This window comes from Streptopelia decaocto, assembly GCF_964273445.1.
Source record: "Streptopelia decaocto genome assembly, chromosome: 2".
NCBI classification, from domain to species: domain Eukaryota; kingdom Metazoa; phylum Chordata; class Aves; order Columbiformes; family Columbidae; genus Streptopelia; species Streptopelia decaocto.
The window spans coordinates 142,757,956-142,785,949 of NC_138655.1; the positions used below are offsets into that span (position 1 = coordinate 142,757,956).

Genomic DNA, 27,994 nt, shown 5'->3' on the forward strand with positions numbered 1-27,994 from the left:
CCTTTCCCCCAGCCCAGAAACTTCTCGTATAACATCAAGTCAGATCACCATCTTGAAAAGCCTGTTTATTATTCAAAATGAAAGAAATCTTGGAAAGTCTCAACAGATCTTCCACTAAAAGTTCAGCAATCTTAATTCTTTCAAATTCAGCATTGCACAAATCCTGCTACTGAAACTGGAGGCAAAATTCCCTACTTTATATGCATATGCAAATTTCAGTATATAGTCTATGTCTGCTGGTACACGTTTACAGAATTTATATATTCTGCAAAAAAGAAAACAGTTTTTACTAGCACTGAGTTAAAGAATTCAACATGTACTTACAATAAAGGACAATCCCTTTTGTTACCAAGTAATTATTTTAGCCATATTTAGACTAAAAAGACTGTAAATTATAGCATGAGCGTTCATGATTCTAAATAGGGTATCTCACCTACTACTGATGAAACAAAATACTTTTAAGTCTTCTTTAGACATGTTATGGTTAATGGAAAGGAGTGACCAACAAGAGCAGCCAAGTAGTAGTAGACAACAAGTCTATTCTCCTACCCTGCTAGCACAGGCCTTAGAGAGGATGTACTAGTCAACCCTGGCAGAACAGAAGGGCCATTTGTTTTATTTAAAATCAGTAAAAAACACATGGTATAAAACATTTATAGCAAATATAAGTAAACAATGAGAATACTGAGAAACAGAATTGTATAAATTGTTTTGATTGCCAGCAAATACAAAAGCACTTCTGACAGTATAAAGACAAATTTTAAAAGGACTATCACTATTTTTAATCCAACCAAATAGTTATGTCTGTAAAGACAGACATTTTTAAGATAATGCTTTTAACAACTGGAAATTGATGACTGAGGAAAAAAACAAACACACAGAGATGTAAGTTTATGGTTTTGAATTGTACTTACCTTTTCCCTCTAATTTTAGTGCTACCGTCAGTTCCAGCAGTACCGAGAAAACAGAAAACTGTTCAAACAGAGAACATCTCTGGCAACTGGAGCAAAATTTTCAAATTCATCTAACACTTTTAAGAAATTTAGATTATTAAAACTTTGAGCAGTGTTTTAAGGCAGTTCTCATTAGCTTGCTTCCCCAGTTTCAATTTTTGTATGATTTTAGCTGGTGATGCTTTCTAACCAATAAAGAGTTAATATTCTTAGTTGTTTGAAAGGTGATTTGCAACATTTCAGATGGTATTATGCATTGTTTTCTGTCTTTTGATATATTAATCACAACTGTAGCCCCTTCTGTTGCAAATGTTTCATTTTAAAATTGTCACTTGTCAGCCAGTCCAATAGGCTATTATTTCAGAACCAATACAGTTTATGCATGGGAAGTTTGATGTTGAAACAATATTTATTTACATTCCCAGAGTGAGATGGTTTAATATATTCATGCTGCTATAAAAGACATGCTACAAAGCCTAATCGTATTTTGTGTATATACTATGTGTACAGAGAATCTTGCCTGTATTAAAATAAAAGAGAAATGAGGTTCTAAGTATCAATTTATAAAAGTTATTTGTAAAATGTTACAGTGTTTCATGAAGCACTATTTAATGAAACATTAACTATTAGTAAACCTCCATAGAAACTACCTTTTCCAAAATTCATTATAATAGTTCCAAATATTATGTTTGCATTTCATGATGTGGCTTACACCCCTCCCAGCAAAACCCTGTTCCTATGCTTGCTGCACTAGACAAACGACTCACATGAGGAAAGACAGACCAGACAGCAGCACAAGTGAACACACTTGTCATCCGTGCACTGACCTGCTGTCAATACAAAAGGAAATGGAGATGTGCAAGTGATCCTACCCTTCCCCCAGCCATGACTTTCTCTCTGCAACCTGTGGCTCTTTCCCAGCAGAACAGCTGGCAGGTTTTCTGGCTGCCATAGCAACCCTGCCGTCAGCCCGTTGCCTCAGCAACGTTGCAGCAGGAGAAACACTTCACCTCCAAATTGTTCTTAGACTCACAGAGGTGTTTTTTTCAGGTTGCATTCCTAACTCCTTATTTACTGTTCAGTTTAATAAATTTTGCAATAAAAAATCCTATACAGTCCTTGTTTGCCAGTGAAATCAGATCATCTTCCCTGGAATCTTCCAAAGAATTAATATCCATTCCTTGCAACGTCACAGCAGATGGATCAAATCTCTGCAGCAGCTTCAACTGATCAAGTGACAGTCCAGCACCCCTCATGCCTTCTCCTCCAATGTGAGGTTCCTTTTTTAGTAACAAAGAAAAGCAAATGATTGCATCAATAAAGTTCTTAAATGCCCTCAATGTATTCTGCCAAGTATATGCAGAGCTGCCTGTTAACGTGGACAAGTTAAGTTTGTATCATTCACACCCAGGGAGGTTTTAAAAATAAACTGGCACTTCTGTTCGTGACTTCATCTGTCCAGTATGTACACAAGCATATATACAAGGTCCAAAGTACTTTGAGGAGGTGGTGGGGCACCTAATCCACTTTAGCCCAGCAGTTTAGAGCACTTTTTGAGGACAGGTACACAGGTCTAAATCAATGAATTACTCGAAGCACTGAAACATGATAAGAAAGCTGTTATCACTAGACAGTAAAAACTAGAGGTTTTAGGTTCTCTCTTTTAAGTGATGCAACACTTCTGTGTACTGACTAATAGCTATGGTTAAGTCAAAACCAGTGATTCCTTAGCCAGTTACTAATATACTCAGTAACAGTAGCAGAAATATACCTGGATTTTTCCCATTAAAAACTTAAACTGGAGAGGCTGAAAGCCCCATTCCAGGATACTGTACTGTCTGAAGAGGCAGCATTTTGGAAGATGATGCAGCAGAAAAACCTGAGCTTCGGATTTTCTATGCACTGTAATTACACTAACAGGTAAACAGGACTACTGTTACATGTGTATGTGTATGAGGCAGAAAAAGAAAGGAATAGTTTAGGTATCTGAATTTAGAAGATGCCATTTGGCATCAAAATCCTGGAGAGGGGAAAGGCTTAAAATCACAGCCCTTTTCTCAGCATTTCTTGTGAGTAGCCTTGACTGTTTTTTATTTAATACACTGATTCCTGGAAAAAAAAATCTGATTTCTAGCTTTCAATGCATTTGGTAAAGAGATAGAATAAAATGTGCAAAAGCTGGCACTGCAATATCAAAACCAGATCTCCTTTGTAAATCTAGTCTAGTGCAGTCTATAATGCACCTTACAACAGAGTATTTTTGAGCCATCATACTGAGCTAACACAAGTTCACCCTGTCAAGCTCGTGATGTGAGACAGTTGCTTAACGACACGCTGTGTGCTGTAAAGCTGGGCAGCCAAGAGTTTGTAGCCTGATTCTTCTCTTCCTTTCCCTCAGCAGGATTTCAATGCTTTCCAAGGAAGAGACAGAAGGAGGCGTCCGTTGCAAATTGAGAAAAAATAGCATACAAAGGGAGATGGGGGTAGTGACTTGAAGTAATGTAATAGAAGGATGGAAAGCGAAAAGTCTAGGGACAACGGTAGTACACAGGGTCAATCAACTTGCTCAAAGACAGACCAATTTCTTCCTCGACCTTCTCCTTTCTCCTTCTAGTAAAGCATCTCCTGGGTAAACTCCTAAGAGGAAGTAAGTCTGCACAGACAAAGGATCAGCTGCCAGGCAGTAGCCTCCACCTACAAGCTCAATGTCTACATCTCTATCTCCTGTTTTTTCCGTACCCAACATGATTCCAGGATCTGCTGCCAAACTGAGAAAGTGGGAGACAGTGGATTGGGTACGTGAGGAGGTGTTCACCGAGAGACTAAAGAATATGAAAAATATGTAAAGGATTATGAGGTAAGTCAACCCTAGATTCCAGTTTCCTGTTCATTGGAAAAGATCACCTGGTTTTACACTACTGGGGAACTGGTTGTAAGATACTATACACTAGCTGTGGGTAAACAATTCAGTGTCATCTCATTTAAAATATACCATACACGAAAGCTTAATTTTTACAGACATGGCATTTCTGTGTAAAAGCTAGTGCATTATGCAAGAGCGATATTACTGGTGAGAGAAAGTCTATGAACCCAGAATTAATCTTGCATTTGAGTTTATAGGGGTAATGTTTTGCTTTGTCATTCTATCGAGGACAATTTTATGCTGTTACTTAAAATATATAATCCCAGTTGAAATACCTGGAACTGAAAAATTGCTAGTAAATAGATGGTGAGAAAGTAGGCAGAAGAACCCTAACATACAAATCTTCTTCAGTTCTGTTAAATCTTTACAAGCCTTCAAATAATCATACACCTATTATATATATATATTTTTAATTACAGTTAAAGGATGCATCTAAACTTCCAACAAGGCCAAGTGCCAGGTCCTGCACTTGGGTCACAACAACCCTGTGCAACACTACAGGCTTGGGAAAGAGTGTCTGGAAAGCTGCCTGAAGGAAAAAAAGCTTGGGGCATTAATCAACAGCCAGCTGAACATGAGCCAGCAGCGTGCCCAGGTGGTCAAAAAGGCCAACAGCATCCTGGCTTGTATAAGGAATAGTGTGGCCAGCAGGACAAGTGATCATCCCACTCCACTGTACTCGGCACTGGTGAGGCTGTATCTCAAATCCTGTGTTCAGTTTTGGGCCCCTCAATACAAGAAAGACATTGAGGTGCTGGAGAGAGTTCAGAGAAGGAAAATAAAGCTGACGAAGGGTCTGGAGCACAAGTCTGAAGAGAAGCAGCTGAGGGAGCTGGGGCTGTTTAGCCTGAGGGGAGACCTTATTGCTGTCCACAACTACCTGAAAGGAGGCTGTATCATGGAGGGTGTTGGCTCTTCTCCGAAGCAGCAAGTGATAGAACAAGAGCAAATGGCCTCAGATTGCACTAGGGAAGGTTTAGATTGGATATTAGGAAAAATTTCTTCACAGAAGGGGTTGTCAGGCATTGGAACAGGCTGCCCAAGGAAGTGGTTGAGTCACCATCCCTGGAGGTGTTTAAAGGACGCGTAGAAGAGGTTCTTAGGGAGATGGTTTAGTGCTGGACTTGGCAGTGTTAGGTTAACAGCCGGACCCGATCTTAAAGGTTTTTTCAAACCAAAATGATTCTGTGATTCTTAGAACAGATACAAGTCATCACACAATGTGTAAGTAAGCTACACAAGTATCAGAGTTAGACTTTTCCTCAAAGCTGTCATGATAAACAACTAACCCACCCAACTTATCACATCAACAAAGAGGAAGAGAGATGCATATGGTCTGATGATAAACTCTCTCCAAGGTACTAATAAAGGTAATAGATATTTTTGAAATATATATGGTATAGATGAAAAATTCTACTATCTCCCTATATATTACCTCCTCCCAGACATCTTAATGGTAGACACTGGGTCCAAAAAAGACAAGGTACCTTCTTGGGACACTGAGCCTGAAATAAATTTACTCCCTCATTCCTTTATATAATGCAAAAGTATCTCCCATACATATAAAATCCTCCTTCCTCAAAACACAAGGTATTTTCCATTTATCTCCCATCCTTCATGCAAATCTTCACTACTTCAGTGGCATCTATAAAAAAATCTTTCACCTTTCTTATGAATGTGCAAAAAAAGCAAGTAAAATATATCCATTAGAGAACAATTGCAAGCGAAATTTTAACCTCTCTGAACTATCTTTTTTCCCTGTTGTGTTTTAAATGACTGTTGTACAAATCAAAACAACCACACTACACAGTGGGAAACTGCTTAACAATCCCTAAATGAAGCTCAGTTAAACATGAAAATAGATTTAAAAGAGCCTTAGAAATGCTTGTGTTATTTCCATCCACAGGAGTTAAAATTTTCTGCAGTGAAAAAGAGATTTATTGATAGTAAATATAGCATGTAACTTTATAGTACCAACACAAGATCACTGGATTGTGTGAAGTACCCTGAAAATACTATTACCTGTGGCTGAAGCTGGAGACAAGGAAAAGTTTTCAAGGCCCACGCAACTTGCTCCTCATTTTCAGAGAGTGTAATGGTACATGTACTATACACTAAAATACCTCCTGGCTTCAGCAATTTCACTGCCTGCAGAGAGAAATAAACAATATTTCAGCTTATTTTTATATGTAAAAATTTCCATATTAAGCAACATTAACCAAGAAACCATTAAGCTATAATATAAAAACTTAACACTTAATTAAACTCAGATCCTTCTAAGAGAGGCATTAGGATACTAATTCTTCTCAGGAAATGCAGTAAAGGATCCCATGGATTAGAAAGATTCTTCTTTCCACATCAGCATTATAGCTCATGCAGTTTATTAATGCCATTGAGATGATCCACCTTGTAAGATTTGTTATTTGTACAGCCCTGCAAATCCCAGACAGATTAGTTCTGTTTTCATCACCTGCTGCCAACCTTGGATACACTATATTTTAATCAGTGAAATTAGATGTCAACTATTCCACATATTTGCATGGAAGTTGTATTTATGTTGCTTTCCAAGCTGTGGTTCACTTTGAAGACCTGTAATTCAGATTTAGACAAGTTTCAGGAAATCTTATCTTTCAGCATCATCCCAAGCACACTCCTACTAGCAGGAAAAGCTGCAATCTGGTTTCCTGGCTTTGTACTCCATCTCATGTCCCATACAGCACCTCACAGCACCACTGCACAGGAGATCTACGCAGTGAACATACAAGTCTATGCTGCTGCAGAGAAAAGACTTTAGCCTGCTCCCTGACTTAGACCCTTGTGATTATTATAAACTAAACCCGATGAAACTGAAGGAATGAAAAAAACACATACAAAGGTTTTTATTTACTGTGTCTTACATATACCTTTCCCATGTTCCAATGAACTGACTTCACCTAGCAACAGAACTTAAAGCTATTTTCTTCACTTAACTGCTGAAAAGATAGGGACAATGAGGCACTGTCTTTCAATATTAAGTTCTATGCTGCAAAAGCATTATGTTCAGTTTAGCTTATCTACTCAATGATTAATACATACCACAGTGAAAAGCTTGCGCTGAAGTGGCTGGTAAGAGGTCACTTCTTTTAAAGTTGAGGAATAAGCCATGTTTGGTCTCTGTCCCATCCCACTACATGGAGCATCAAGAAGAATTCGATCAAATGACTCTGGTGAGAATGGAGGTCCGCCTGTAAAAATCAGTTAGAAATGTAAAATGTGGCTGTTTCTTTCCCTGAGACTTCTCCACAGATAAGTACAATCTATTTCTGCATCCTTGGCTTAAAATATTTATGTTCTACACATAGTGCCTGCAAAAGTAATTGCAGTAAGAGATGACTCTCAGCACCGCTCGTCGTAGATTTCACCTCTCAGAAAACTAAAGAATTTTAGTTCTGTGAGGTCAAACAATACATCGCCCCTTTAGGAAATGATCTTTTTAAGCTTAATTTAATAATTTGAAAGTAAAATGTAAAGTAATCAAACAAAAATGCTGAAATATGATTGGTCAGAGCTTCTGGGTACAGTCAGCTCATAACTGAACCAAGTGTGCAAACTGTTAGAGAGAAGCCTGTAGTTAACCATAAAGACTGCCTTAAAGAATAATAATAATTGGCCTGTCTATAGAATAACTATTTCTTGTGATGCATATATATCTGTAGAAAATAGAGCACTTCGTAATAACATGAAATATTACAAGTCCTAATGCATGCTAATGCTGTCTGCGCCGCAGAACAATTCAGTAAACAAGAGCTGTGAAGACAAGAACAATTTCTGGATATTACTTACATATATAAGGGAATCCACAACTTCTATATGTATCCTTTCAACTGAAACCCACTAGCTCAACAGCCAAAAAGTTTATATTGTCTTAGTGCTAGAGACACTCTTCCGCTCAGCATCACCAAGACAAAAGTGGCTCCATAGGTGTACCTGTGAGTAACCAATGAGGAAGAAAGCCATACATATGCTTTACCTCCTTTTCTCCTTCTGTTCCTCAAATACTCAAGTTAGGTCACAAGTGAAAATGAGTGACTTCATACTACTGCTACCTAGCTTGTTCCAACACTACAAAATAAGTCTATCTGATTTATCTGCCTCTGATCCATTACTACAACATTCAAAATATGTCATGTCTTACTTGCAGGGATGTATAAAAAAGCCTTTGTGATCTCTCAGTATTACAGCCAGCTCTTTTTCATCTGTGTAAGTGCTACATATCACCTACCATATTTTATGTTCATAGAAAGACTATTCAGGAAATACCTTTATTCCTCCAAAGCAAGAATAACGGCAAGGCATAGCAAGAAGGAAGGTGAATTATGCAACCTAATGCCTACTTAAGCTAACTAGTGACTGGAATAAAACAGAGTGAGAAAGAACAGCACACTTTGCACAACAAACTAAAAATAATCAAGACAGCAAATACTGTTTAAATCGTTCCATCATGGGAAAGGAACCAGTATGATAAATACTGCACTTCAGAAAAGCAAATGAAATGAGCTTAAAATAATACACACTGCTTCCATAGAACTTTCCTCTAAACAGCTGAACAAACATCAATGAACTAAACCTTGCAGCACTCCTGGGAGTTAGGTATTAATAACCTCATTTTACAGATGAGGATTCTGAGGCAGAAAAGCCAAGCAATTCTGAGGAAATAATTTTTTTCTCAGACTAAGTCAAACAATTCAGAGTATGGGGTTAAACATTATAATGAAAGAACCTTTAAGGTTTCTTCCATCCTTGACATTAACTGGAAAAGGAATGCATTCCCTTTGATCATGTTTGGTTGTGATAAGGACAGATAGTTTGAGTTTTGTATTTGCTTCATGGAGAACCAAATAATCACAAAGGAGCAGAAAATAAAAGAGCATTCACAGTGCTGAAGCAACTTAGGTATTGCTAAGATTTCAAGGACTTGCAGACCTGTGGCAGGATTAATACTATTAGTGCAAAACTGATTACTGTTTTCTTATAAAAGCTATTACTACTCAAGCAGTTTACTTTACCTTGTCCATCCTCTCTCTTCTCAACTGAAAGTGCCTTTGTTCCATCATAGCAAAAAGTCTTAATGCAATTCAACTGTAGCAATTCAGCGTTCTGCTTAATTTTTTTGACCTTGTTAGCTGTCTTGTCCATGGCTATTACTTCACCCTGAAAAAAACACAAAGTTTTTATCAAGAGCACAGGGATTAAATGGATGCACAGTTCCTGATTTCCTCCCTGCGCCCATGAGCAGTGTAATGAATGAAGCTTAGTTTTCCCTACAGAATTTTGTTGTTCTTAAATCCACACTCTAGTAATTCTTGTTCACCCATATTTTCCGTGATACCGCATTAGGCTAGATACTAGTCTGAAACCATGTGCATTCTGACTGGCACTAGCTGCCGGGCACAGTCACTCCCTAAGGGCCCCTATCATGTCTCACTTCTGACAAGGGCAGGTTTTTTGCTTGTTGGGTTGGGTTTTTTTGTTTGTGTTTTTGCTTGATTGGTTGGTTGGGTTTTGTTGTTGTTTGGCTGGTTGGTTTTGGTTTATTTGTTTGTTTTGAACTGTTTTACTGGGCACTAACTTAGATAAAAATCTAATCATTTGAAAGAGAGTAGAAGTCTCAAATATATGGTAAAATAGGTCAAGACGTTTTAAATTTGCATGGAGATGGTAGGAAACAGTCCTGAGGAAATGAGGCCCACAGCCAGGCCTCTGGCTTGCTCAGATTCTTAACATACTGTTACACTTGCAGTAGATGTCACTCAAGTCACTTTGGGAAATACTGTAAATACTAGAATAAATTTAGATGGGGAGGAGGGGAATCACGACGACATATTCTTCTCCTTTTATGTAAGATTTCTCTTTTCCTAAAGAGAAATCAAAAGGGACATACACCACTATCTGCTAGATAAAATCTGTTAACTCGAAAACAAACTGAAACCAAGCAAACTTCAGTAAAGATAAGCTGTTGACTGTGTGTCATGTTAGCCAATAAGTAGGTCTAGGACTGAGAAGTAAAAAAGGATTTATGTTGTGTCCAGCCCTCAGCTACCATGAGCTAAATCAGCTCTCACAGGAGCAGCCCACGAGCACGTGCCACTGCTGCTCCCTGTCACCACACAACCTCTGGTGCTGGCACACCAACCACTGATGGTGCTTGAAAATCAGGTCTGTTGCTAGAACAGTGGATTTGCTGCACATGTGCTGTGGATATATAGAGAGACAAGTCCTTCTCCTGGGAGACTCTCAGAAAAAAGAACAAGCTGAAAGACAACAGTTTTTCCCCATCTGGCCCATGGCAACTGCTGCCAGAAAAACTTCCTGAAAGATATGTAGAAAAAACAGTGGTCTGGACTGGAATCCAGATAATAAGAAATTCTCAAGCTTTAACTATTCCAAATTTCTATCTAAAAGCTCATAACAATACAAAGTAATTTTACATGTTCATTTTCCCATCTAAAACCAAAACATCTATAAACTAATTTTTACAATTAAATTACAAAAAATATGAGATTGAGTCAAATATTCTGAAATGTTAATGATTTAATTTGCTGTCTATGAAAATTTAGTATGGAACATCTCTGAATGGAACTTAAGAAGCAAAGAGCAGTGCAAATTTACTAATGCATTTCTTCTACATCTTAAATTCAAATTATACACTCAGAAAAATCTCAACATCTGTATTCTTAATCTTTACCACTTCAGCTGGAGGTAAGCACAATCAACTTATCTAAAAGGACTAAAGAAAAACTATACCAAGTTATACAAAATGTACATACACAGACAGAAAAAGTACAAATGTAAAATGTATCCGTGACAGAAATATACATTTTACAGACTTCCTTTATTTATCATATTGAAATTTCTTAGTGGAAGCTTTATAAATCTATCTCATAAATGTCTAATGTCTGTCTAATTCATGTTTAATGCATGTTTGCAAACTTTCCATATTGAGGAAAGAAACACCTCAATAAGCAAATAATCACAGAACTGAATACATCTCTTCTAAACATATTCACATCACCACCCTCTGTACCTTCCCATTAATGCACAGACAACTGTTGAAGTACTGCATAATGTAACTGCAAGACTTCTAATTAATCTGATACGTTCTAAGAACCCTATTCCAATGCAAATAATAACCTTACCAGATTTTTAGAGGCAACATTACACATTTTTCCCTTCTCTGCCAGAAAAGAATAATCTGTATTTTTGTTTTACATTTTGCTTATAGCAATTCAATATATGCAAATTGTTATTCCTATATCCACATTCTTTTTTGCTTCTGTGTTATTTTCCTTTGTATTTCTCTAAATATTTTCTGTTTCTTCTCATCTTGTTGCTTTCTCATGAAATATTTTTGGGTTTGAATTTCTAGTGTGAATCTGTTGTTGGTGGCCCTTCTACCCTAGAACAACAGATTCACACTAGAAATTCAATCTAAGATCATATCTGTACTGCTTAATTGATACTTTTTACTGAGAAAGTTAATTGGATTAGTAACTTTTTAATATGTTTTTGTACAGAGTTGTGCACTCTTCTGGCACACAGTAGTAATTCCTGATTTCCATGTATTCTCAGTTTCATGAATCCAGCATATTCCTGCATAACTTTGCCTTGCATGTTACAAATTCCTCCATTACAAACAAATCAATAACATTTAAAAAGTGAAATCAAAGATATTTCAATAGGTCAATTTGCAGCAAGTTTTTAAATGTGATGGTGACTATTTGATAGTCTGTGCCCATTTCAGTAAGGCTGATATATAGCAAAATACACTGGTAAGCAGAATGTTCAAGTAGTTTCCTGTTGTAAATTATCTGTGCATTCTGACAGCTAAGTGAACTGAGCTCTGCAAATGAACAGTGGTCAGACTTTCTTCACTAAGACAGAAAATGCCCAATGATTTCTCTTACCTGGTCATGCATTAATGCTGCAAGATGGGTTGTTTTTCCTCCTGGTGCAGCACAGATATCCAAAATTCTTTCTCCTGGTTGAGGGTTTAAAATATGGCTCACAACCACAGAAGGCAAGTTCTAACATTGGAAAAAAAAAAAAAAAAAAGAGAGAGAGAATTCAAACCTTATGTTCTGTATCAAGACCTCTATTAAGGAATGAGAAACTTGTTGAAACAAAAATTCATTCAGCAATTAAGATACCTGTGATATTGCTGTAAGGTCCTGAACAGAAAATTAACTGCTGGGATTATATTAAAAAGTCTGTATATGTCAGAAGTCTCCAGTGGCTCATTTTTTATTTAAAGCTATATATGACTATCTATGGCTGAAGTTTAAGTGTTCATGACTACAGAGACTACAGTGTTAAAAGACAAAATAAAATAAGCTGATACTATCACAAAAACAGAGCAGCTCTGTATATAACAAATACTTTATATTGACCTGTTTATTGGAACATGTACTATATGAACATACTGGTGACCTACTGACGAAGAATAATATCAATACGCAGGAGTTTCAACTTGCTGATTTAAGGTACCAAGAAGCTGAACTGCACTATTAATTGTGAAAATAGAACAGATGTACTGAAGAGAAATAATAGTCACTAATTGTGCACCATATTGCATCTTACACAATATGGAAACATTCTTCAAGATTCTCTTCTAACTTAGTTCAGCACAAAGGTATAAAAACATTTCAAAGTTGTCTTTACTATATGTTGTCTCTGGTTAGCATAGTTTTACGTTCCATGCCACAATGTTAACAAAATAAATGAACAATAATTAATCTTATACATGGCAAATTAAAGCCAAAAAAGCTGAGCTTAAATGGTTGTGATCAGTGGCACAAAATGCAGCTGGAAGCCAGTCAATAGTGGTGTTCACCAGGGGTCTGACCTCTTCCTTAGCAACCTGGATATAAACAGAGTGCACCCTAAAGAAGTTTACAGAGGATACAAAACTGGAAAGAGTGGCTGATAAACTGGAAGATTGTGCTGGCATTCAGAGGGACCTTCACAGGCTGGAGAAATGGAGAAACAGAAACCTCATGAAGCTCAACACAGAGAAGTGCACACTCCTGCACTTGGTGCACCCCAGGCACCAGCACCAGCTGGGGCTGCCTGGCTGGAAGGCCCTGGAGAAGCTGGTGGACAAGAAGTTAAATATGATCTAGATTCTCATGTGCACCAGTCTCTCAAACAACCTGTCTCTCTAAAATTTCTTGAAAGCAAGTTCCTTGAAAGCAAGTGCTCTGATAGGCTGAATGAGGGAAGAAAAGGCCTCTACTTTACTGCAGGCCATGAGACAACATATTGCATGATAAACTAACATTTGCCCACTTCAAAATACAGAATTGATGCTGATTTAAAAATATTAAGTTCAATTACAAAGAGAATATATGCATGAAAATAATTCATCAGATGGACTGATTCTTCTGAGAAAAGAAATACTGAGACGATTCACTGTTAATAAAGGACTTACTGTCTGAGTGCTAGTAATATCAATCAAATGAGGAGATAACTTAGAATTTCAGATAACATCTCTGAACAAGGGTTTATTTGATGTAAAATTTACATTTGCTTTACAGATTAAAATAACTTTTCTTTCTAAAGGCTGGACAGCTTTTGTTTTAAACCCTGCTTCTAAATCATCATATAATACCATTGTTGGTACACTAATTGTCTTAGAAATCTAACTGAGGTGTTCACCTGATCTTTTTACGTCAGCAAACTGAAATCAAGGATTTTACCCAATCATCTTAAAACTAGAAAGTTCCGTGATTTCATCATCCTATGTTTCAACACAGCACAGGTGGCCAATTCTTATGCCTAAGTATTGCTTTTAATTAGTTTTATTGAAGGTGAAAAGGAATATAGGTATCACAGATATCAAAGATATGAAGGAAAAGTTAGCTTGAAGTAAGTTTTTAATTCTACAATAAAACTACACCCAAAAAAATGTCCTTCTTTGGAAGCTGCGTAGTTTTATGTTAAGAGGTAGCAAAAGCTGTGTTACTGTAAGATTTTTCATGGTTATATTCTTCAGGTGAGTATTTTTCATTAGGGCTAAAAAGATACAGGTTTTTTCTTCAAATTAAAGTTAACCTAGTATTTGGAGATTTCCCTGATTATCTACAGAAGGATGTACCCTGAACGAGGCTTATATTTCGGAGTTGATAGGCAGACTCCAAAACCTAAAAGTTCTATGCATAGTACCTGTGCACAAAAGAATTTCGAAGTTTTTGAGTAACTCTTAAGTCACTCTGAAGTCTCTTCTCACAGCTCAGACACAGTGTGATTAAACCACCTACATGAAGGTACTGATTGCATTCTAAACACTTTGTTTTCTTTAAATCCAAAGAGTGAATTAGGTGCCATAATAAACAATGATTATATAAAGTATTAATGTATGCTTAGAAGATATTACTTATTCTACAAATTGTACAGACTTATTTTGTAAGTAACATACCTGTAAAAACAAATTACTAGGAAGCACATTGTCAAACGAAGGACTAAGGTAGACCGGCTCTATCATTTTTACGCCCATTCCACTGAAAAACAAAAAAGACAAAAATATTTCAACTATTCAGATTTATAGTTTTTAACAGTATTCAGTTAAACTTACTATGTTTACAAATAGAAACTTGAAACAATAGTCTTACAAAACTGAAAGCACTTCTAAGTCAACTAGGAAAAAAAGTTTTACAATTTTGTAATCTGATAATTCTTTAAAATTACATCATTAAGTTGGGTAAATCATAACAAAAAATATACTACGTTATAAATCTGAAGTATCAGTAAAAACAGTACAAATTTCTTTTTCTTGTACACAACACAAACTGAGATCTAATCCAAGTCTTGATAATGTAAAGAAATTCATAAAAACAGATTTAAATAAATGGTTGTGATCGCCATAACTGCTTTTGGCGAGTCACGTATCCACTAGGGCACTGGCATATGATTTTCTACTTAGATCTTCCTCCATTTTTTCTAGACTGTCTGAGATTTCAGTCAAATACCTAAAGAAAGTCTATTTCGAAAGCCTTACAAGAACATTGATTTGCCTGCAAAACAAAGGTTTGAACATAGAAGCAACCTAAAAGTTTTAAATATGAAGTTCTGACACAGATTTAATTAAGATAAATGTACTAGGAAATAGACAACAATAAAAACAAGAAAAAAAAAAGACAAAATTGAGCCTGGAAACAATAGATTACTGAAGATAACAAGAATTAGTATTGTTTTGCATATGCACTGCACAGTCTAACAAGACAAAGGAAGGACATGAGAAAGCAAATTTGCTGACACCATATTTAGTGTTACATGCTGTCATTCCACATCTTCAATTCAACAGGTATATCCCACCACTACTTTCACTATATTTAAGCTCTAATAAATAAGGAATCCTCTGACAATGTAGTCTTTTTTACTAGGTCTTTTGTACTTTGTTCTTGGTCCTTAATTTGATGTTCATGCTCTTCTACACTGCTTTTCATATATGTTTTAGATGACAGAAGAGGAACAAAATGAAATACAATAGAAAAGCAAGTAATCTTGAAACAGATAACTACCTTGGCAAATGCTATTATTTTTTTTAAATGTCTGGCCTTATGTCCTGTCCCCTGCCCCACCAAAAAAAGCCCCCATGAATATTTTTAGGAGATGGAGAAATCAACAAGGCTGCACTTCTGTTCCCTCCAAATTGGAGAGAGGCACAGAACAATTTACCAAAATGCAATTTTGCCACAGTGAGAATGTTTGTCACTTCTGTTTGTTCTATATTATTGAAGTAATACGCCAAACATAAATTCTGAAAAGGCTCCCATTTATTTCTTCCTACATCTCAAGTAAACTGGTATCTGGATACCACTGTGAAAATAAATGTTGAGTCTGACAATCTTACTGTAGTACTTTAATCATAATTGCCATCACATTGCCGCTACCTTCATTGTGAAGTTACAGAAGACAGCAGGTGGCACAATTCTATTATATTGCCAGAAACTAACTCTTCCCCAAAAGTACTGGAAATCCAAACACGCAACAAAGGTCTCTGTCAAAGCCATCTTGTGGTTTCACAAACAGTACAGAGCATTTCAAAATGTCTTCCCATCTTCTTCCTTCCCTTTGTACAGTTGTAGGTGTAGATTGCAGTTACTACGGACTTACTTCAATGGGCAACTAGAACTAAAGATTTCACTGCGACTCAGTTCTGAAATCCCATTTCCAAGGAAAACTTTGACTCCTTCAAATTCTTTGGCTCCTCTTTTACATTTCCCTTCAATATCTGAATACACTGAGACCAGATCTCCAGCTTTCATAACTGTGCAAAGAAGAACAGAAATTTTGAGATTAATATTATCCTTGACAAGACAGTAGTGACCAAATAATTTAGGATCCTCAGTAGACTACTTACTTAAACACCTACACTATAGCAAAATTTAAACTTGATTAACATAACCAAAGAAAAAGATTAACTTATATTAGGCTTGACAGTGTACATGGTGAATGATGGCTACTGAAGACGAGAGCTATTGAGAGACACAAGGTTACAAATCAGACAGCTTGTCTTGTTTTTAAGAGGCCAGACAAATCTTCACCCATAAGTTTTAAGCAGCTCTTGAGGATTCAGTCCTCTATTTGTGCTCCAAGCATGTAAGTACATCCAAAAACACTGGTTCACACTTAAGGTACAAAGGTAATAACACTAAATTTGCCTAATGACCTCTCAATAGCTAGGTAGAACATAGCCATAGCTGCTTTTTCCCTAACTATTGCTTTGATACAAGTGATTATATATTCTTGTTGAAACAATTTTTCTGGTGTGGCTCTCCTCACTCTAAGGCAACTGCTGTTCTCAATAATCCTCTAATAGAGTTTTACATCTCCAGTTAAACCCCTCCAGATCAGTATGTAAATATACACCAAACTCTAGAAGTGTAGTCCTGGGGACTGAAACTTTCTGAGCTAGAACAAATATAGATGGAAAAGGGGGATGGTTTAGGTGATTCTGTAGAATAGCAGACAAACTCTATGCACTGACTGGCTGAAAAATATCCTTAAGAATAAAGGCCTCCACTGACAGCAATATACAGTTTTCTAAAATTACATTTCTGACATGTCTGACTGGCTGGAGCAACCAGAAGATAAGACAAGCAAGAGTAATGACAGTTCAGCTTCCCACGAATTCTTTAAATTGTATTTAGGAATAATTTTTTTCCAAGTGGCCTTCTTAATATGCAAAATGCCTTGGAATTCTTAAATGGTCATATTTGTTGGGGAGCCACTAAACGTACTTTTTTGGTAGCTTCTTTTTACACAATGTGACATGAAACATTATGTGATAGCCTAGTACTATTGTCTGCTTAAACTTCACTGAACAAAAACTTGCAGTAATTTAACTCTTCCATCAAGCATATTTGCCAGTGATTTTTGCATGGATTTTATTTTACTCTCTGCTAACAACCATCCTTTCAAAATGCATTAGTACTCTGAAAAGCTCTTAAGCTTTTTGTAGCTTATATTGGCATTCCATAAACATAAAGCTTAGAGTTTGATTAGTTAAATTAAACTCAAAGCCCCCTGATAATTAGTTTACCCTCATTTGGGTTGCAAGTTCAGTGATTAAATGTGTGTTCTGCCTGTACTCTTTTTTTTCCTAGTTAGACCATCTGTGCTTAACACAGCTTTTTTATATTTGGCTTCAAGTGGGTAGCATCCCCTTTTATTTTATTTTCCTATCTGCAATTCCCCTGAAGTGTTCCTAAAGTTTTATAGTATCTTTTCATTCTTTGAATTGATGTTGCATGCATAATTACATGCAGCAATTATAATAAATCACTAGATGACTCAAAGAGTGATTTGAATATTTATGAGGTTGCCTAAATAAGCAGTTTGAACAACTGCTATGGCAATATACTTATTTCATTATCAAGTCCTAGATTGAAAAAACATTCCTATTCAGTGAATTGGACATAAGCACATGGTTAAAACTTTTTGAAGGTTTTTTCTTGGAAGGGAATGAAGTTAAGTGGCTAGATAAATGCTTTCCTGACTCACTTTGTTTAATAATAAGAACCATGATGATTAGTAGATCTCATCATAATAGAATAATGAGGTGAATCATCCAAAATTATACTGGTTTCACATAAAGTTAATTTGACCTTTAAATAAAAAATAAATAGGCTGCTGAACACTAAGCATGTATATGTCATTTTTTTTATCTTGCCTCACAAACACTGAAACAAAAATTTCTGTTTCTTAAGAATCTGACATTAAAACTGAAGATTTTTCTCACCAATACAAAAAAAACCCTTTTTACTAGTTTACTAAACAATATCAAAATGAATCACCAGTGAATTAAAAGAAAAAAAATCTGCTTTTTTAGATCTGTATCACAGAATCTGACAGGATCATGAAGGTGAGTGCCTTTGTGACTGAATGAAGAAATAATATATCTGGAAGTAATATCTATTAAATAATAAACATACATCCACTTATCTCCCAGAAAACACCAGAAGAACTTAAAAAAATATATATTTACCATAAATTACAACTATAAGATAAATTTCAGTTGTGAATAGAAAAAAAAAAGTGTCAGTATTTATTGAAAACTGTCACCAAGGGGTGAAATTTCTTCAACTTAACTGAGTGTATATAAATAAGTCTTACATCTTGAGGTAGATATGATTCCAGGGACATAAACATGTGCTCCTCGAAGAACTGCATATCCACACTGGGCTCCAACAATGACTTCAGATGCATGTTTTTTTAAATCTCTCCTAAAAATACAATATGTAGTTCAGCTTAAAAAAAAAAAAAAAAGTATACTGAAAACAACACCACCACCACAAACCCCAAACAAAATACCCTCCAAGTAAACTCTAGTTCATAAATACTGAGTTTGTCACAACATAATAGAAAACACAGTTAACTATTATGTATTACATTTAAAAGATTTATTTTAGTCTCAGAAGAATCAAATGAGCGAGCCAAGAAGGAAACTAGTCCTCAAAATTAACCAGATTCTGACACACTGACACATTCTGCCACTATAATGAACCTGACATAGGAATACAAATAAATTATACTGAGGCCAGTATCTAGTGGAGTGCCTCAGGAGTCAGTGCTGGGGCCAATATTATTCAATATATTCATTAACGATTTAGACGAGGGAATTGAGTGTACTATCAGCAAGTTTGCTGACGACACCAAGCTGGGAGGAGTGGCCGACACGCCGGAGGGCTGTGCTGCCATCCAGCGGGACCTGGACAGGCTGGAGAGTTGGGCGGGGAATAACCTAATGAAATTTAACAAGGGCAAGTGTAGAGTCCTGCACCTGGGCAGGAACAACCCCAGGTTCCAGTATAGGTTGGGAGATTACATATTAGAGAGCAGTGTAGGGAAAGGGACCTGGGGGTCCTGGTGGACAACAGGATGACCATGAGCCAGCACTGTGCCCTTGTGGCCAGGAAGGCCAATGGCATCCTGGGGTGTATTAGAAGGGGGGTGGTTAGTAGATCGAGAGAGGTCCTCCTTCCCCTCTACTCCGCCCTGGTGAGACCACATCTGGAATATTGTGTCCAGTTCTGGGCCCCTCAGTTCAAGAAGGACAGGGAACTGCTGGAGAGGGTCCAGCGTAGGGCAACGAAGATGATTAAAGGAGTGGAGCACCTCCCTTATGAAGAAAGGCTGAGGGAGCTGGGTCTCTTTAGTTTGGAGAAGAGGAGACTAAGGGGGGACCTTATTAATGTTTATAAATATATAAAGGGTGAGTGCCATGGGGATGGAGCCAGGCTCTTCTCGGTGGCAAACAATGATAGGACAAGGGGTAATGGGATCAAGCTGGAACACAAGAGGTTCCACTTAAATTTGAGAAGAAACTTCTTCTCAGTGAGGGTGACAGAGCACTGGAACAGGCTGCCCAGGGAAGTTGTGGAGTCTCCTTCTCTGGAGACATTCAAAACCCGCCTGGACATGTTCCTGTGCGACCTCACCTAGGTGTTCCTGCTCCAGCAGGGGGATTGGACTAGATGATCTTTTGAGGTCCCTTCCAATCCCAAACATACTGTGATACTGTGATACTGTGAGATGGAGCATAATAGTCCTCTATCCCTTCCTACGCCAGACAATTGTGAAGTGATTTGTGGTGTTTAACAACTGCTAAGTACTTCTATAATAAATGTAGAACCGGATGTAAGGAACTTTGCCAGTAAGAATTGTGAGGAAGTGCAAATATATTTGAATACAAAAAGAACGGAATGTTCAGAAAAAGATGCTACCAAAGAGAATTAAATGAATGAAGAATAAATAAAAGTGTTAAATGCTATTTTAGAGTGTACAGCCTTTACGAACCGGTACTACTTGTTAGCAATCTCTCCCTAATCACAATATAAACTGAATCTGAAGTAGGTTAGTCTCCATTATGAACAAGATACTTTAAATAAAATGTCCATAACTGAATACAGTAAAACACTGAAGAACCTCCATAGGGGCAGACACAGATGCAACACGAGAAATATCCAAACATATCTTAAGAATGAAGAACAAATAGTCATTTTGTAGGGGACAAAATTGATTCAGGAATCCTCTCAGTATTTTTGATCCAGTCTCCCTAAGTCTTGCTCTGGACTTGATTACAGTGGCAGAAATCTCTGCCTGTATTTAGCTATAGTTCTATATTCCCCCACAGAAGTTTAGTTCTTCTATCTGCCATCTACCTGGATTGCCAGACAGGATGTTCTTATGTTACATTTTCCCTATAAAAAGTTAATCTCATAAATAAGGAGAGAACTCTCTCTATGTTTTCTTACATCTTTTAAGGACTAAATCTCTCACCTAGTTAGGATATGGACTGTCCACTAGGTCTTAATACATATGAAGTTGTGCTTCTTTTATTGTGAGTTAGTTATCATAACTGCTTAACAAGAAGTCTATAAATAAAATATTTGTTATGGCATTTTAAGGCTAAAGACTGAAAATTTCAAACCTGGGTCCAATGACAGGAATTAATAAGATGTCCTGGAGTTCTGGGTGCTCAAGAACTGGAACACATAATCCTTTAAATTGCTGTTTCATTAAAAAACATAATTATTAGGCAATTCTAAAAAAAATAGCATTTGAGTACTTAATTAGACTGAAAACAATTTTCCATTCATAATTTATAGCTGTAGAGTATAAAAAACGAATGTAGTGAAAACAGTACAAGAAGATGGGAAATAGAGTATAAAGAGATACTCCATTAAAAAATACTGCTCTAAAAGGCTAAACTTTTAATAAATTGAAAAATAACAAGGCCACTAAGGGATTCACTAATATGTGACCTCAGGGAGTGGAACGGTGTTCTGACACTACCACCACCATCAAACCCTACCATTGGTTTTTGCTTTCTTCTGGAAGAAGGTTGTGTCAAGTTATCATCAAATCACAGTAACACCACCAGATAAGCTTGGGTCTAGTCTGTGTTATCTTTTTGATGTTATTAATTATAAAACACTGTTTAAATCTAATGTATTGCCTGTCTTACTTAATAGGCCAGGTTGGTAATACTTGTTATTTTTCTTTTCAGCTTAGCTTTCATTGAGTACGGAGAGCTGAGCTGTGCATATAGTTGAAGAAATGACAGCTTACAACTTGAACTTTAAAAAGACGATGCTTTTTCCCCTGAGCCTTCTAAAATATAACCTTCAACCATGCAAAATCATAAATTAGTTTGCATCTGATAAATAAGTATTTTTTCTTAAGAAAACAATCCAAGAGCATACTTTTGTTAAAAAAACTTCTATGTGGTTTCCTTTTCTAACATAACCACAATTCAAAATGGTTATGAAAAGCCAGTCTTAATTCAGTTTTCAGCAAAGCATTTTCCCTTGAAGCAAAATATCATTCTGCAATACATATTTCCAGATTTCTACAATCAAACTGAAATTAGCATAACTCATTACCATTCCAGCCAGCAGAATACTGTCAACTACCTCTGCATCACAGAAATGTCTTGGCTCCTGTCATGCAATAGCTCCCTGCACATCCACTAGCATTAATAATTTACTTAACGAACAACTAGGTCTTTTTAGACAGAGTGAAAATCTAGGATAGAGTTTCAAAATACTTCTTAAACATAATGGCTTACATATTATCAGATAAATAACTGTTTAATTAAGGTCTGTAAAAATAAAAAAATTATATAAATATTAAAAAACAGGTTAAAAAAAGAAAACACAGCAGCTGCAAAGCATCACTCTGGCTCCAGTTTCTAAAATATACAGATTTTCTTACTTGCCTGAACAGTTTGTGCAATGAGACACAGAGCCATTCTCCTCTAATCTTAAATAAAAATGTTCTAAACATTCTGAACTACAGGTTTTTTTCTCCTTCTACCATCTTCTCTAGACTTACAATGCCTTTAGAGTATTTACTACAGTAGTACCCCAATCCTATCTAAGGTCTGGATCTGCAATATGAAAGAGTTATTTTCTTTTCCCTCTGCTATTGCCTTTCTTGGATATATTAGATGAGGAATAATGCTAGACAATGAATTTTCATTGAACATTTAATGCTGACAGGAAATCAATATGATTGCATAACGTTAATACTAGCAGGCATATATTAAGGAATAGTTTCCAGTAATGAAAAGCTCTCACAATCAAGCAAAAGATAAAACGGCCTGTTGTTTTTGCTGTAACAAAGAAATTCCACAAACCTTCTGGATCTCTTCAAACAACATTTTTTTCACATCTTTCACTGAGGCCAAGTGGGTATTAACTCTAACAGTGGTGAAACTTGGTGGATGAGATAGACGACTTAACAGAGATTGATATTTACATTCCGCCTCCTGGGTTCCTAAAGCAGTGACAAGCTGAAAGTGAAAGAAGAGATTTTATATTAAAGAGATTCACAAAGCAGCCTCATGCTCAGTGAAATTAAAAAAAAAAAAAAAAAAAAAAGCAAAACCCACTGAATATCCATTCTGTGGAAATGGAGGAATATGGTTGTGTGGTGGGCCATAGTGAGTAATGTCTATGCCTGGAGGCCTAATTCCAGTAAAAAAAAACATACATTTCTTGAAAAGGTATTGTTGGAAAAACAGTTGTATTAGCAAGATCATTGTAAACAGGCAGCAGCAAGTACCTAAAGTAACTGCTAGTGAGCTCTGTGATGCTGTACCAAGAACAGTCGCAAGAAGATGGAAGATTCAAAACTATGAATCAATAACTCTTATTCTGATACACAAAACCATCATTTTTTTGTCCTTTGACATTAGGAATTCATACACTGTCTATAGGATTTTTGGTTCTACACTGGGATAAGAGAATAATTCTTGTCAATATTATGTGATTGAGAAGTGGTTCATTTTCTCAGTGATCATACTTCAGTGGGATCCAGAACTGGAGTCTAAGATTTATGCTACTTTTAGTTTAAATATGTCTAGGTTACTTTGAGCCAACAGGCATAAAGAATAATTTTATATTTTAAATAGAACTATATATAAAAATCTTTGTCTAATGCAAAGACAATGTAAGGTAGTAAAGTCACACAAAATATTAAATCAAAGCAATATTAACAGTGTTAAGAAATATTTGTTGATGATTAGTAGTATCTATTTCACATACCTCATTGTTTCTGAAAACTTTGGTAAGATACTCTTCAACCCCACATTGGAAAGAGATTTTGGGGAAAAAAGACATCTTCCTTTAGTTTTTAAAATCTGCTGGTAAAGAACTGAAAGAAGCAAAATATCTTCTTAAGTGTTTTTTATCAGTCTATAAATTTATAAAAGTAACAGAAGATTAACCCACAAACTAAGCTGCAGTTTCTGATTCTTCTGCTTTAATAATGCAATTTTACTGTACTCAAAGTTCCAAATATTGCTCAGGATATGACTGTAGCACTACTGTTAATTAGATTTCAGAATATGTTCATTAACATGTTTAGTATTTGCAATCACCTTACAGTGAGGTTACTGGTTTCCTTGCTGTCATGTCGTTCCCAGCCAAACCTTCCAAGGCTACTGTATCAGTCTCTGAAACGTGAAGAAAATGTCACCACCTCTAAATCCTGTCTCATTAAAGTTCCCCTAGCTATCCTTGGGGACATCTTGCCATTTAGTCCAAGAATTCACTCACAAAGGCTCCTCACAGAGTCTAGTTTTGACTCTTCTAAGTCCCATCTTTGAATTTCTTATTCTATTACATCATCATATCTGTTCATTTTAAGGTATAATTTTCTAATTTTTCCCTATCAGATTTCTTCTGCTCAAGCTTAACTTCTTAGGTTTCTTCTATACTTCAAATTATTACAACTTCATAACAGGGGGACATGTGCATGACTGTGGGCAATGATTCTCATTTTTTCCATATATACTTAAAATTTAAAGAAGAACTGTAAGTAACACATTTCTCTTGAGTCTGTGTTTAATTCACAGCAAGACTAGTGAAACATGAATGCAACAGAAGCTCTGGTGGTTCTCACTGAAAATCTTCGTCTGGTGAAAGATTACATGGTTAAAAATTAAGGAAATTTCCAGAGGTTGCTTTAATTCCTTCTGCAAAGCCAAACTATAAAGTCCCTGCTGTAGCTCAGCACTGATGCAGCTTTTATTCTTTGTAATTATTCTCTGTTTTTCTCTGTAGGTAATAAAATACAGTTAACTTCCCAAATTGTATCTGCCCACTCTTATATTGCTTGTATTTTGAAAGAGTATACACACTTCAGTCAGAAATGAGACTTCCTAAATATTTAATAATTTGTTTACACTAACTTAAATGGAGGGAAAGTGAGAACATGGCCCCTGTCAGTGAAGTTTATCATGTCCACAACAAGGAAATTTGAATAATAAAATACTACATTTTCATTGGATTAAACATAGTTGAAGAACAAACATCAGAAAGCTGGGTATTCATTCTATTTAAATAAGAGTCTGTCACTTTTATCATACAAAACCCCTCAAAATATTTTATACATATATATGCATATTTCAGATTCAGCTGAAGTTTTAATGCTAGAAGAATGTAATCTTTTTTAGACTTTTGATCCCAGACAAAGGCAACTTTCAGCTTCATGGGTAGGAATTTCAAAGCCTTATTCCCGAAATTAGCACCCTTTGAAAGAAATAAACTGTAATGGAATTAAATATTTTTTTATGAATCAAATTAATTCTTTTTAGAATCTAACAAAGTGCCTGAAAGGCCTTACCTTGAGATTTCTACTAAATCTAACAGTATAATAGTTCATATTACAACCAAAATTAACAAAGTTCTGTTTTAACATTTCAGACAATGTGACATATTACGCCTCTGAGCTGTTGTCCTAGCATGCCTACATTACAGGGAAAAAGAAAGCACCAAAAAAAAACCACAAAACCCAACCCTCTGTCTCACATTTGAAAAGGTTTTCTTCAGAAATACAATAAACAAGCATTTAAAAAAACCACACACTTGTGAATTTTTTGAAGAGTTGGAATCCTGAACAGAATTAAGCAGACATTTAGAAATTGGTAGAAATATGTGTTATTTATGAACCCTACAAGTGACTTTGGTACTAACATTATGAAGGCATCTTTTTAGGACATTAAATGGGTATTTTATGGTAACTGCAGAATCACACTGAATGACTGAGGTCATCTCACAATCACAGTTAGTTCTTCATGGATAACCAGCCACTGATCTGACAGCATGCTGGGAACGGGACTTGTTTCTACCTAATTTTTAAAATGCAACTGAGTGCTACCATGAAATATGAGACAATGGGTGGTGAAAACCATGAACTCTTGGTCAAAACCACCACACACAGTAGACAGAACTGCAATGAAGGTCCCTAAATGAGGTATAAAGAGATGTGTTAGTCCCACGATACAAATTAACAAGACAACTATGTAATGCAGGATCTCTATGGCTGAAAATTTCATATCAAAATAGAAAAGTTATAATGTGTTAGAGACCATCATCCTTCTAAGCAGAACAGCAAGTATTTTACAGTGCCTGCAATAAATGAGGGCCAACAGAAAAACAAGAATAAAAACAGGGATTGTACTCCTCCCAGTGTAGACAGCAGAGATGCCATGCAGAAACATGATCCTACACATGTGCTTTTAACCACAATTCATGAACACTTCAGGAAATCGACAAACATGTAACAAGAGAAGTTAAGACTTGACCCTGACTAGTTCCCAGGGCCTGGTACAAAACGTTACTGCAGAAGAGCTGCTCTGTCACAGCAACTGTAAGGCATGTGAACTCGACACATGCATTCAAATGTCAAATACAAGAAACCCACTATCATTGTGCTTAGTTCAGGGAGAGGAAAAACACACAACTGAAAAGCCATTCCTCCGTTAAAAAGAGCAGTCAAAAGAATAAAACTATTGTGAGCAGGCTGGAAATCTCAAAACCACTCAACTGGAGGCTCAGAGCACATGCACACAGCCTGCAGCTTCAGCACCGCATACATGCCCTTGCAGTGCCCGTATCCCAGAAGAGATGCAATGTAGCTTCAGGGAAAGGGATAGGGAATGGCTTTCAAATAAGGAAAAACTAAACTGTTTGCAATCTTCCAGGCTGGAGAACACAGTTGAGAGGGAATGTGATAAAAGCTTATCAATTCAGGTGTGGCAGAAAGAAAAGTTGATGAGGGAGACTGCCTAGTGCCTCTTCAAACACGAGTTGGACTTCAAACAGAACTAGCAGGAGGCAGGTTTGAAACCAAAAGGAGCTGTTTTGTTGTTTTTTCCACAGACCTGCTGCACAGTATACCTTGCCCCAGGAAAGGATTGACTGACTTCAGCAGAGCCCCTGAGGGAGCATAACCCCCTGTTCACCATCTCCTCACAGGTTTCCCTGTGCCTCTGTTGGGAGCAGCTGCGGGGGATGCGATGCTGGGCCAGGGCTTTGATCTTGCTATAAGCCCTGCAAGCTGGCAAACGCAGCCAGCGCCCAGAGATGCCGAGCAAGCCTGAACTTTAAAACCTCCTTTCCCCACCCTTTCCCACAGGAGGAAGAAAACTCAGCCTGCTTATTGCTGTGGGGGGCAGGACTTGGGGGTCTCTCTTTTATTCCCACATCGCGCCCTTATTGAAAACACTAAGGGAGGGCGGGGGGGAAGCTGGGAACAGCTCTCTCTTGGTAGCCTCCCCCAGGGCCTGCGAGGCTCCTCACGCCAGGCCCGGGGTCCCCGGGAGGCGGCGCGCCTCAGCGGGACGCTCCGCTACCGGCACCGTTGGCCCCTCAGCCCCGGCGTACACCCAGGGAGACACAAGCCCCGTCCGGACCCGGGACAGCACGAGCAGGGCGGAGCACGCAGGGCCAGGCCGCGTTCCACCCGCTCCCGGCGGCGCTGCGGCCTCCGCCACATCCCCACCTACCGCCGCTAGAAGGGCCGGTCCCGCCTCCTCCGGGCAGTAGCAGGAAGTCCCGCCTCTGCGGCCGCCGGGGATTGGTTGACGGTCGGCAGGGCGGTGCCGGCTCCGCTGTTACTATGGGAGCCAGACACGCCGCAGCGGGGCCGAGGGTCGGGAGGCGCTCCCAGGGCACGGGAAGGGCGGCAGGAAAGCCGGCGCGGAGGCCGCCCAGGGTGAGCAGCGCCATTACCCGCCCTGTCCCCGCTTACGTGCGGCCGCAGCGGTTTCCCCCGCGGTCAGAGCACGCTGTGCCGCAAGGTCCTTCTCCTGCTCCGCGGTTTCACGGCGTCTCGGAACCACCACCCGCATCGCTGCCGGCAGGAGCCTGCGGTGGAGCGGCGTGTCCCTGTGCTACGGGACAGCAACGAGTTTGTGACGCTGCAGTAGCTCAGGCCAGAAGTTCAATACACAACTGACAAATGACAAAACGTTGCTGACAGCGCTTTTTTTTTTTTTTCCTTTTAGCATGAGAAACCTTAAACGCTGCTGAGTAGATTAAAGTAACGGGTTTTGTACTTCCACCCCTCCTGCACGTTAAGTGCCTCGAGGTTCCTTCGCTAAGGCAGAGCGGGGTTCGTGCTCTTCGGCTGACCCTGCCCAAGGTGCTGCCAAGTGAGAAAACCGCGGTACCCAGGCAAAAGTTCCATATGCAAGAGCCTATAGTGCCGCATCGAAAAGGAGTTTGCTGTTCTAAAGTGCTTTATTATACACGGAAGAACTGACAGCCATGAGAACCACGAGCCCTTC

General features: G+C 37.7%; 1 protein-coding gene across 7 annotated transcripts; it reads right to left on the bottom strand.

The window, feature by feature from the left end:
* Window positions 1-41: 41 nt before the first annotated feature.
* On the bottom strand, window positions 42-27,675 carry NSUN6 (NOP2/Sun RNA methyltransferase 6). Of its 7 annotated transcripts, XM_082045812.1 has the most exons (14): window positions 26,588-27,201; window positions 24,880-24,953; window positions 23,801-23,875; window positions 23,466-23,574; window positions 22,556-22,711; window positions 20,846-20,925; window positions 18,529-18,638; window positions 16,027-16,180; window positions 14,330-14,411; window positions 11,820-11,939; window positions 8,922-9,066; window positions 6,952-7,100; window positions 5,899-6,024; window positions 1,344-2,233 (listed from the first exon to the last, which is right to left on the bottom strand). In XM_082045812.1, exons 4-14 carry the CDS (start codon window positions 23,538-23,540, stop codon window positions 2,021-2,023), a joined length of 1,410 nt encoding a protein of 469 aa, XP_081901938.1. In that variant the 5' UTR covers window positions 23,541-23,574; window positions 23,801-23,875; window positions 24,880-24,953; window positions 26,588-27,201; the 3' UTR covers window positions 1,344-2,020. The 7 variants fall into 7 exon arrangements, with proteins under 7 accessions (XP_081901942.1, XP_081901938.1, XP_081901941.1 ...); XM_082045816.1 differs by lacking the exons at window positions 23,801-23,875; window positions 26,588-27,201 and adding an exon at window positions 27,212-27,675 and having other exon boundaries at window positions 42-2,233; XM_082045815.1 differs by lacking the exon at window positions 24,880-24,953 and having other exon boundaries at window positions 26,604-27,201.
* Window positions 27,676-27,994: the final 319 nt, after the last annotated feature.

Excerpts from the sequence above, each read along its gene's own strand:
- NSUN6 (XM_082045816.1), bottom strand. The coding sequence starts at position 23,540 with ATGTCTTTTTTCCCCAAAATCTCTTTCCAATGTGGGGTTGAAGAGTAT. Across the intron at positions 7,101-8,921 it reads GAAGAGAGAGGATGGACAAG|GCGGACCTCCATTCTCACCA; the intron begins GTAAAGTAAACT and ends TGATTTTTACAG. Across the intron at positions 2,234-5,898 it reads GTCTCCAGCTTCAGCCACAG|GAACCTCACATTGGAGGAGA; the intron begins GTAATAGTATTT and ends TTACTAAAAAAG.